Raw genomic sequence first — 12,009 nt, 5'->3', positions numbered from 1 at the left:
TAGGAGCTCACCTTCAGTGCCGTTGGTGTTGCTGCGTAGTCGTAGCATTCGTTCTTCGTACGCCTTCAGTCGTCCTATAGCCTCCTCAAATGGTATAGACTCAAGGTCGTAGAATTGCTCAATACCAGCAACAATAGGAAAGAATTTATCAGGGACAGAATCGAGCAATTTTTTTACCAACGAGGAATCTTCAAGCGTGGCACCAAGGGTGGAGAACTTGCTGCTTAGGGCACTGAGTTTGCCAGCAAACTCATCAATCGTTTCGGTTTCTTTCATCCGGAGAGCGTCAAACTCGCTCTTCAATGTTTGTACACGTGCCTTCTTCACCCGATCACTACCAAGATACCTCGTCTTGAGGCTGTCCCAGACTTCCTTCGCCGTCTTCTTTGTTGCGATCTGGAGAAGGATGTCTTTGGGGACACACTGCAGGATGTATGCACGTGCCTTTTGTCCTTCTTTGCATCCACCTGGGCTCCTTCCGCTAGCTCCACCGCCTCCCAGACTCCCTGGGCATCAAGGATCGCCTCTGTCTTTATTGCCCACACAGTATAATTGTGAGGACTTAGCATCGGATAGGGAAATGACACTCCGCCGTTCTCCTTTACTGGGATGCTCGACATTTTATGGAATCATAGATTCTTGGATGTCTTATACTACCAACGCTCTGATACCAAGTGTTGGCTCAGAATCGGTGAGTAGCAGCAGGATGCAGCGAACAAAAAATAAAACAACGAAAGAAGAAGTTGCCTCACTTCTATTCTCAAAAGAAACACACAGCACTCAAAAAAAAACGCACAGTGAAAAAAACGTAAGAAAATTTTTACTGTTATAGAATATCAATTACAGCTTCGAGGGCCTCTTTAAATACACTACAAAACAAGACTTATTCCACTACTTATCCCATTAAAATAGGAATTAAAATAGGAAGACTAATTCAATATTTATCCCATAGGAAAGGCTAAGATAGGAGAGATTAATATGACTAACTTAATTATGTCGAGGATTAAATTCTCACAGTCTTCTTGTTCATTTGTTCTGATATGCCGCATCCGTGCTCTTCAAAGTTTATCGACAACTTCATACTTATAACTTCTAGTTTTCTTTTGTTGTCGTACATATTATATATTAATTATATTATGGCTTAATTAGATTATTTTCGTTAAAGGATTTTTTTCCACCTCTAAAAGATTTCCATAAAGGAGACCATTTAATTGGATCATCATTTTTTTTTTTATTAATCCGTGCATTGCAATTTTGGGTAAGTTCATTGCAAGTTTAGCTAATTCATATTTGGTTAAATTCATTGCTAGTTTAGCTAATTCATATTTGATTAAGTTCATTGCAAGATTAGTTAGTTTGAGTTTGGTTTAACGAATTACAAACTTATTTACTTAGACTGTCAATTGCATATTCAACTTAGTTTATTTTATCAATTAGATAATTTAATTTATTCCGCTGCTTATTTATTTCAACGGATTCATTTTCGCTGCAAATCCCTCGAGAAAGCAAGGCTAGAGTGGAGGAGTCAATCTTGATATTTATAGAAATTAAGAAAAAGTAAAAACTAATCATATTATTGAATCCAAAATTTAAAATTGATACTTAGAAATACAAAGTGTAAGATCTTATATATTTCAGTTAAAAAACCTTAAACTTATATAAAGAAAATATTTCTAAAAATATATATATATATATATATATATATATATATATATATATATATATATATATATATATATATATATATATATATATATATATATATATATATATATATATATAATCTAACATCCCCCCTCAAATTCACGATACTATAATTAGAAGCATTGAAAGTTTATCAGATAAGAAACGAAAATGTGAGCAGAATGTGACTTGGTAAATATATGAGCAATCTATAGTTTTAAAGGAACAAAAGGCAATGTGATAGTGTCAATTTAAAGATGGTGACAATCAATTTCAATATGTTTCGTCCGCTCATGAAAAACTGAATTACATGTAATTTGAATGACACACTGATTATCACAGTATAACGGAGTAGGTTGATAAAGAGGGATACCCATATCCTCAAGCAACCAAACTATCTCACAAGTAGTTGAGGCCATAGCACAATACTCAGCTTCTATGGGAGATTCAGAAATAACATCTTGCTTCTTACTCTTCCAAGAAATGAGGGAATCACCAAGAAAAACGTAGAAGTCAGTGGTAGATTTACGATCCGTAAGATGATTAGCCCAATCCGCATCAGAGTATACATATAGTTCAAGAGATGAAGTAGAAGAAAATAAAAGATTTTGAAATTGAGCGTCTCGAAGATATCTGAGAATACGAATAATAGTAGTTCAATGAACTGTAGTTGGTGCAATGATAAATTGACTAACCACATGAACAACATACACAATATTTGGACGAGTCACGATGAGATAAACCAAGCTTCCAACAATAGTTCTGTACAAACTAGGATCCGATAAAGGTGAGTCATCAAATGGAGAATATCGAGCATTAGTCTCAATAAGAGTATCAACGACTATATTATCAGTAAGACAAGCATGCTCAAACAGATCAAATATATACTTTGATTGAGATAAAAGATAACCTTTCGGAGAATAAGCAACCTCAATGCCCTGAAAGTAGCGTAGTATACCCAAGCCTTTCATAGCAAAACAACAAGCTAACTCAGACTTCAAAGAAACAATTCTGTCATAATCATCATCAGTAATAATCATATCATCAATATATAGTGATAAAGAATATGACCTACACTCATACATCTATCAAACAATGCTAAATCATGATTACTAGGATGAAAATCAAGCAAAGTAATCACTGTAGAGAACTTCTCAAACGAAGCATAAGGTACTTATTTGAGATCATAAAGTGCTTTATGAAACCTGCAATATTCATCAGGTTGGTATGAAATACCAGGATGAGGTGTCATATAAACTTCTTCATGAAGATCATCATTCATAAATGCATTCTTGACATTCATCTAAGATATTCTCCATCGACAAGCAGAAACAATAGCAATAAAAGTACGAACAATCATCATTTTTACAACAGGAGTAAATGTTTCCTCATAATCCATGTCATACTCTTGAAAATAACTTTTAGTAACAAGATGAGCTTTGTATCGTTTAATAGATTCATCAGATTTAATTTTGATCTTATATACCCAACGAGAACTAATAGTGTGTTTTCCTGATGGCAACGGAACAAAATCCCATGTATTGGTATGATGCAAAGCAATTAGTTCCTCAGCCATAGCACTCTGCCAAAGTGGGTTATAAACAGCTTCTCTATAGGACACAGGCTTAGAAAGACAATGAATAGATACAATAAATGAAGCAAAAGAATGAGAATAACAAGAGTAAGTAAAATCTGGCAGTTTAGTAGACTTATGAACACAAGTGGATTGACGATGGTGGAGAGAAGGATCATCCGCAATCTCAAGAGATGATTGGGTAGTGGTAGAAGGAGGAGCATGTGACGTGGATATCTCAAAACCAAAGCCCTAAATTTAGTTGAGCTACCAGTAGGAGTTATGGGTGAAACTTCCTCAGTGTTGGTATTGAAAGGATAAATATAAAGTAGATCTAACTTTGTCATATTATGCGAACTAGCTGGAATAAAAAAGAATGGAATATGCTCAAGAAACACAACATGACAAGAGACATATAATTTTTTACTAATGGGATCAATGCAACAATATCCTTTTTGAGTAACACCATAATCCAAAAAGACACAAAGAGCAAATCGAGTGACTAATTTATTACGTTCGACATGTGGACGAAGGACAAAGCAAGTATAACCAAAAGCACGCAAAGAGGAATAAAGAGGAACATGCCCATACAATTTTTCAAAAGGTGACAAGCCTAAATTGTGTGAGGTTGGAATTCTATTAATCACGTGAGTAGCGGTAAGAATTGCTTCTCCCAAAAGGTACTAGGAATACTAGTCGACAATTAAAATGAATGAGTTCTTTTAACAAAATACTTATATTTTAGTTCAGCCACACTATTCTGTTCAGGAGTATTTGTATAAGAGGTTTGATGAATAGTATCATCTGAAGTAAGTAATTGTGAAAAATGATTCGAAGTATATTCATTCCCCTCCCCCCAAATCACAACGAAAACACTTTATGACACTAGAATGTTGAGTTTTTTTACAAGAGTTCTGAAGTTGTTAAAAATGGTAAAATAATCAGACATGTATTTCATAAGATAGACTCAAGTGTAACGAGTGCAATCATCAATAAATGAAACATAATACCTTGACCCCTCTTTTGAGGAATAGGAGAGGGTTTCACACATCAGAATGGATAAGATCAAATGGAGCAGAAGAAAAAGAAAGACTTTTAGAAAATGATAGGGTAAAAAATTTGACCAATTTACAACTACTACAATCAGAAATATCAGAACTTTTTAAAGGTCTTAATACTCCTGTAAAAGCTAAAAACTACAAACGAGAAGATGAAACATGATCTAAACGAGAGTGCTACAAATAAAAATCAGAAGATGAACGATTCAGATGAAAAGATGATAAATCCACACTCGAAACCACAACTTCTGGTATTTTGAGTTGATCTAAAACATAGAGTCCTCCTTGCTTACAACCTATCTCAATCAGCCTCTAAGGTTGCGGGTCTTGAACATAATAATTGGATGAAGAAAAACAGACGAGGTATCTAAATAAGCATAATTGACTAACATAAATAAGATTTAAAATAAGACTTAGAATATAATAAATATCAGTAAGAGATAAACAAGATGTAACAATTGAACCGATACCAACTAATGACATAGGAGTACCATCAGCAGTCACAATAGATATAGATGAACGGGGAGAAAAAGAAACAAAAGATGATAAATTAGATGATATATGATGGGAGACACCAGAGTCCAAAATCCATAAGGATGAAAATATATTTGAAATAACAGATGATGACAAACCTATATGAGAGGAAGCTGACATGACAAAGGGTTGTGAAACAAGGAACTGTTTAAACTACTCCAATATATACGGATCTGATTTCCATGAAACATCTGTCCGACCAGCCATGATGACAGAACGAATAATACTTAGAATAACTAAACTGTAAAGATACACATCTATACGATCCATAAAAATTGGTGTCAGGACGATCCGTGGTCACACAGAGAATTCGAGGCAGAAAAGGATGTCACACGTAGAAATCGATAGCGCAGGATGTCAATGTCAAAATTAGTAAAAAAGGATGTCAATGCCAAAATTAGTAATATTGGACGTCAGCACTGAAATCTACATAAAAGAGCGCTAGCGCCAAAATCGACAAAAAAGAGTGTCGACACTAAAATCGACAGAAAAGAGCGTCGATATCGAAATCGACAGGACAAGGCGTCGATGCTGAAATCGACAGAAAAGAACGTCAACGATGAAACTGATAGCACAAGGTGTCGGTACCGAAATTGATAATAGCAATAGGAGACGACAACAGCAACATGAAGCAATAACAGGAGGTAGCAGAAAAAAATAAGTCAGAGAAGGAGAATCTGACTCTATACCATGTAAAAATTAAAAAGAAAAAACTAATCGATATTATTGAATCCAAAATTGATACATAAAAATACAGAGTATAAAATCTTATATAATTAAGTTAAGAAATTCTAAACTCTAAATATAAAAGAGAAAAAGATTAAATTATCTTTAAAATTATAAACAAATAAATATATATAATTTAATAATATCATTATCACAAGTTACTTCAATACATTAAACAATGCGGAGGAGGAAGAGAGGTTGTGAACAATGCCAAAGATGGAAGCATACAGATACATTGATTAATAGGATAAATTCATCGAACCAATTAAATTTAAAAATTAATTTGACTTAATTTAATTATTTTAATTTAATTCAATTTTAAAATTTTTTATTCGATCAAATTTAATTTTTAAATTGAATCAAAGTTTTAGATCAAAATTTAAATTTTATTAAAACGAAATAAATATTTTAGATCTAATTAAAAAATTTTATTTACTTCAATTAATTTGATTTTCAACGAACTTGATCGATATTTTATGAGATCAATTTATTTAATTTTTATTAAAAACTCGGTAATTTGAATAGCCCACAGAAAAATCAATTCAATTCTGATAATTAAATTTTAACCCAATACTCACAGAAGGTAAATACACTTTGATGGGTTCAATACTTAGCCTTCTCTCGCGTAAGATAATTATAAATTGGAGGATTAGAATTGACAAGTGAGAGGACAGATGTGGATTTAATTTTTAGAAAAATGACAGATGTGGATTTTGAAGCTGACAGCTCTGCTAACTGACACACAAGTTAATGAGACACGGGATCTGGGACCTCCCTTTCACTACGATAGTGGACTCCATCCTTGCGACCAGAGCAACATGAAGGTTTGATAGAGGATGGAACCAAAAAGGAAAATAATACTAGACTTCAATAGAATTACTAAGAACCTCTTTATCTAGGAGAAATCACCCCACAAGCTTTTGTTCTCCACAACGCCAGAATACTTGTTCCCTTGATTTTGGACGAGGAAAAAACTCAATGCAGCAAGACAAGATTAAAAACTCAATTTATGATCCTAGTTATCAGTTTGGAGATAATAATAGATGAGGATCTTTACCATTCAGGAAAGCTGGTTCTGGCTGGCCAACAAAGCTAATGAAAGATAAATTGGAATATAAGTAATTTAGAGGTGAAGATGACTCATAAGCTTGCCCTTTATGAAACACTGGTTGTCTTATCCTCTCGTTGCTACTATAAACAACCAAATAGAAAATTACACAAGCTGAACAGATTAACCCACAATATAGAAAATCCAGATAGCACGCCTCAAAGCATTCCATCTCCCGACCGATCTAGATCATCTCTCTAGCTCCATTTACGAATACTGAAAATTTGATCTCTGAAACAGTACACTTTAAGTTGTTTCACTGCAACTGGAACAGTTCACAAACATTTCTGAAACAAAACCTATGAAACGGTAAAAACTCTTAAATAAATGGAAGTTGGACACCCTGGGCCTGACTTCATAAATTAAAACACATGTTTGATGAATGTGCAGAGAGGTGGCAAAGCAGAGCAGTGAAGGTCAAAGCAACCAACTTGATCATAGGGGAAATGTCAACACCCATGTGCTGTAGAAAAAAGAAAGCATTTCCGCAAAAAAAAAATCGTTGTCATTAGAAAATGCAGAACATAATCATTCTGGATCTGGAAAAAGATGGTGAAAAGGACAGTCGGACTACAAAAATTCATAACATTGCGTTTTTCTTTAGTCTACTTGAAATTGCAGCTACATCATTCAAGCAAGCCATTAAAATGTCTCCACTGATTTGAAAACTACCAGATGCTCTATCAAAAAACAATACATTAACTTAAAGACAAACAACATGTCCTAAAATATTATCAATCAATACATTTTACTTGGTCTCAAACTCCAAATATATATTTGTATATATTTTTTTCTCTCTCTCAAGGCAAGTCATGCAATTCCAACTTGCTAGATCTGAGGGCACCTTTACACTACATATGTTAGAAGTAGTGAAAAACAATTAACCTTTAGTTTATGTTTGTGTTAAGGTGCAGAATGCCCTAAGAAGTCATACATTCATGTCTCTATAAAGTTATCATAATATAAATGTAAAAATTTCTCATCAATCAGACAACAATGAGAAATGAAGATCTCACAATCCAAATAATAGTTATCTTAATAAAATGGAATGACCAATAAAAGATATACATACCATTTGGAAAGAAGACGAGTACAGAACTGCCAGTTTATCAAATAATCTATCTGCACAGTCATAACAATATGAGAGTAACTTATCATATGTTCCCTTGATAGATTAACTAGTTCCATCCCCTTTGGTAGTGGCCATATATTCTCCATCGCTTTCCTTATTTTCAGCTAGAACAAATTCTGTATACAAGTTCTTCAAAGCAATGACAATTGTCATCAGCAGTGGACCCATAATGGCACCCTAAAGAAAGAACGATAATTAAGACAAAGTAAAACTTTCATCTAAAGGAATAAATGTCAAAGAAGACTCCAGTTTTATTTTGATAGAGAAGCATCTGATCCCAAAATGAAAATTATAACATAGATCTGCTTTTCACCTTAGAAATAAGGAGGATTATTGTCCAAAGTAGTAAGTGGAACATTCCTTCGCAAAAAATTGAATGATATACTATTTGGTGCAGGTGGAATTTGTGATTATTTATCGTCTGAGACAAACATCAACCTTATAAAGGTTCCCTGATAATATGAATTCTCATTCTTTTGTCCAAATAGTAAGATAATTTTTTTGAAGATGATCGCTACCTCTGGACATAAGTTACTGAAATCATTAATTCTTTGAGAATTAAGTTTAGACAGCTAAGTCCTAACAATTGCGAAAATACTTATACACATTCAGCCTCTATCCTTCAGATGGATTCCCATAGAAGATTTATCACAACTATCAAAAAAATAGCATGATAAACTGTCAGATTGGTAGGTTTGAGTAATGAAAATTTGATCAATATGAAACCATAAGACAGATTATTACCTCCAAAGCATTAGGGAACAATGTCATACCACCAATAATGCTGAGACCAGTGAGATACGCATTATAACCAGGTATATCCTCTTGAATTACAGAAGTACCGAAATCCATAAGCGTAAGGTGAATCACAGTTAATCCTATAGACCATATGTATTTTCCTTCCACAAACAGCTGCACTGCAGCAGGGAGTGATGAAACAAAAATGGGCAGCATTGGCAGCAATGAGCTAATAAATGCAAGCAGAGTTGATGTATACACAAAGTGAACTGAGCAGAATCTTAACAACAGCCATGTCAAACAAGCTTGGATGATGGCAATCTTTGCGGTCGCTAATAACACACTACTAATTGCATGATTGATAACCTCAACACAACGATATCTTGCATGTTTTGACAATGGTAACATCTCCACCACCTGCTCTGTGGCCCCGCCTGACTCAGAAGTAATCAGATAATACAATACTGATAGGAAAACCATCAACTGAGAAATAAAATTAGCTACTTCTGCAGCACCTGATGCCACCTTCAGCGCAATGGAGACCATAAAATTGACACCCCCACCAAGCATCAATGTGCTGCTGGAAAGAACTTGTTTTGAGATATTGACACCTTGTATAGCAATTTCTTTTGCTCTCACCACCAGATCCTCTCTAGTAATCAGTAATTCCCTTAAAAATGAGTCCAATTCAATGTAGATCTTCCCCCAATCACGATTCTTGACGTGAGCGCTCAAAGATTGTAGCTTTACACTGTAAGGGTGAGGCAGCGAGACCACCAAAGATGTTGAAGCGCCATTTGAAAGATTCGCCGACTGGCTGATAAAGAAATGTCTGAAACCATTTGAGAAATCAGACAGGTTATACTGAATTGCCAAGCTATCGATTTGCTGCCAAACTGTGTCATAAAGCTTTGCAGAGTACTGATCCATCAGCCCTGGGATATCATTATCCTCCATCCACTTGTTGAATCCAATCCTCTCGGAGTAGTTGCTGCTTTGTACGTGGGATTTAAGTGATATCACGGCATCCTTTCCTTCTACTCCGATTTTGTAGGAGAAGAAGACGCCGCCGGCCAAGACGCCGATGATCACCCCGACGATTAAACCAACGGCGACGATGGTGTTGAGGTGCTTCAGGACGGTAGTTGTGAAAATTCCACCTCTTCCGTTGCCAGAGGAGTTGGACCGGCCAGCCGCAAAACTGGAATTTTTCACGGCCGAGGTAGCAGTGGGAACGACGAGGAGGCCGACGGCGAAGAGGGCGGCAGTTGCCACAGGGCCGAGTCGCTCGTAGGATATTACGAAGACCCAGAAGGAGATGAGCCAGCGTACGAGGATAGAGAAGCCGTCCCGGGGGGAGTTACGCACCTTGCGGCGGAGCACGGCGGCGCGGAGATCAGAAAGGGTGTCTGTGGAAGCGCGGAGCAGGGCGGCGGGGACAGCAAGGAGGGTGGAGACGAAACCAAGGCGGATGGGCGGCGACCAGAAGGCAACGACGGCGCTCTGGAGTTGACGAAGGGGGATGGAGCAGAGAAGCGCCCACATGAGGGGACGTACGAAGTCGTGAAGGAGACAATAGATTCCATAGAGTAGGAGGAGGGAGAAAGCAAGGCCAGCGTGGGCCATAGCGATGTAGAGAGCGAGTCGAGCGGCGGCATGGGAATCGGTCGCCGGAGGCGACGGCGGAGGCTGTTGGGGTTGCAAGGACGCAGATTGGGGGACGCGGCGCGATGAGGGAGGGGAAGGCGGACGAGAGGGGAATTGCTCGTCGGGCGGGCGACGGAGGGAGGCGGAGCGGAACATCTCCGACCAAGGCAGATTAGCGTGAGGTTGTGGATCAGAGGAGGAGTAAGGGACGAGCTCCATTTCTTCTTGTCGTCTCCCTCTCCTACCCGGTTCGGTGCACAAGGAGATCAAGAGGGAGGTAAAAGCAGTAAGTCAAAATTCTAATGAGAAAGTTTTATTTAAGCCCTCAGTTTACTTAATCTTGCAAAAACAACCTCTTTTTCGAAAAATTAGCATTATAACGCCTGAAATTTAAAACCTGTAATAGCATTCTCCCTACTCAAAATCTTTTCTCACTTTTAACAACATATGATGTAGTTCTAAAACTTTAGGAGGGGTAAAATGATAAATTTATATGAATAAAGTACATTAAAAAAATAAAGTAAACAACTAAATTGGAAAAGGTAAATAGATTGTTATTAATTTAAAAATAGGAGGCTGGAACACAAGAGTCAAACTATAGTCTTCTATTTTTAATAAAAAAAAAAGACATAAAAAAACAAATAAAGGAAAGGTAGTTACAAAAAAAAAAAAAAAAGGTTGCGAGAAAGGAAACTGAAGTGAGGATTTAAATTGCTCTGCAGTTATTTTGAAATGGATCTCACATTAAAATTATAAATTATAAATTATAAATTATTGGCTATCCCTTTCCCTCTCATAATTGAGATGCCGACCTTGCCTATTGGACCAAAATATACTTTTCTTTAAACTAGTTTGGTCGCGGTAACTTGACTTGAGCTTAATTTTGGATAAATATGGTGTTTACTTGAACAACAAAGGAAATAATTTTAAAATGAGACAAAATCAAAATAATTATCATATCTGTCTGCAATGTTCCTCCTTTTCCTCAAATCGCCTTGATCTCGATCATGCATGTTGTTCAATTGACATCTTCGATTGAAAATGACCTCTTGTTGTCATCCGACACTCCTATCATTTTAATCTTTTTGATATATTTTTACCTCCTATGAGGCGTTCGTCCTCCTTATCGTCTATCCCCGTATGATGGCTTACGCCCACGATCAATTTATAGTTATTACCCAACTAACCCACATACTCGAGTCAACTCGATCATGCATGTTGTTCAATTGACATCTTCAATTGAAAATGGCCTCTTGTTGTCGTCCGACACTCCTATCATTTTAATCTTTTTGATATATTTTTACCTCCTATGAGGCGTTCGTCCTCCTTATCGTCTATCCCCGTATGATGGCTTACGCCCACGATCAATTTATATTTATTACCCAACTAACCCACATACTCGAGTCAACTCATGTTCTTTATTGGATCAACTCACCTTCATTTTGCAAGTCTACAAACCCTGCACTATCCCCTTTGATCATCTTCACAGTCTTTGAAAATTTGTCTGCCTGTTTATGTCGGTGTAATCCGTCTCTAAAATTTTGATATTTGAAAAAAACACATTTATCTAACCAAGTTTGACCAAAGGTCATCCAAATAAAAAAAATGATAATCTCAGTTAGCCTTATTGATAAAAATCATTCAAATAAGACTTTATATTTGGAAGTGTGTCAAGTCTAATCAGGTCAAGATTGATCGAATGATTAACAAAAGAAAGACTTAACTGGAAATTAGGCAAGGAAAAATCATAATTTGAGGTTAGGTGATAAGCCCCCTTTGTCATACTACGGGTGTATCAAACACAATTATA

General features: G+C 36.2%; 1 protein-coding gene across 5 annotated transcripts; it reads right to left on the bottom strand.

The window, feature by feature from the left end:
* Window positions 1–6,679: 6,679 nt before the first annotated feature.
* LOC121981412 lies at window positions 6,680–10,477 on the bottom strand. 5 transcript variants are annotated; one of them, XM_042533914.1, is made up of 3 exons: window positions 8,559–10,477; window positions 7,755–7,991; window positions 6,680–6,913 (listed from the first exon to the last, which is right to left on the bottom strand). In XM_042533914.1, the coding sequence occupies exons 1-2, from the start codon at window positions 10,416–10,418 to the stop codon at window positions 7,857–7,859; spliced, it is 1,995 nt and encodes a 664-aa protein (XP_042389848.1). In that variant the 5' UTR covers window positions 10,419–10,477; the 3' UTR covers window positions 6,680–6,913; window positions 7,755–7,856. The 5 variants fall into 5 exon arrangements, with proteins under 5 accessions (XP_042389848.1, XP_042389847.1, XP_042389849.1 ...); XM_042533913.1 differs by having other exon boundaries at window positions 6,856–7,145; XM_042533915.1 differs by having other exon boundaries at window positions 6,856–6,981.
* Between the last annotated feature and the right edge of the window lie 1,532 nt (window positions 10,478–12,009).

The sequence above is a fragment of the Zingiber officinale genome, chromosome 5A (assembly GCF_018446385.1).
Source record: "Zingiber officinale cultivar Zhangliang chromosome 5A, Zo_v1.1, whole genome shotgun sequence".
Lineage (NCBI taxonomy): Eukaryota > Viridiplantae > Streptophyta > Magnoliopsida > Zingiberales > Zingiberaceae > Zingiber > Zingiber officinale.
This window is presented reverse-complemented; position numbering and strand designations above follow the sequence as displayed.

What these genes read in the sequence shown, in the direction of transcription:
- LOC121981412 (XM_042533914.1), bottom strand. Translation starts at nt 10,418, where the DNA reads ATGGAGCTCGTCCCTTACTCCTCCTCTGATCCACAACCTCACGCTAAT. An exon ending in TGTTCCCTAATGCTTTGGAG is followed by an intron (nt 7,992 to 8,558) that starts GTAATAATCTGT and finishes TTCTTTCTTTAG; the next exon opens with GGTGCCATTATGGGTCCACT.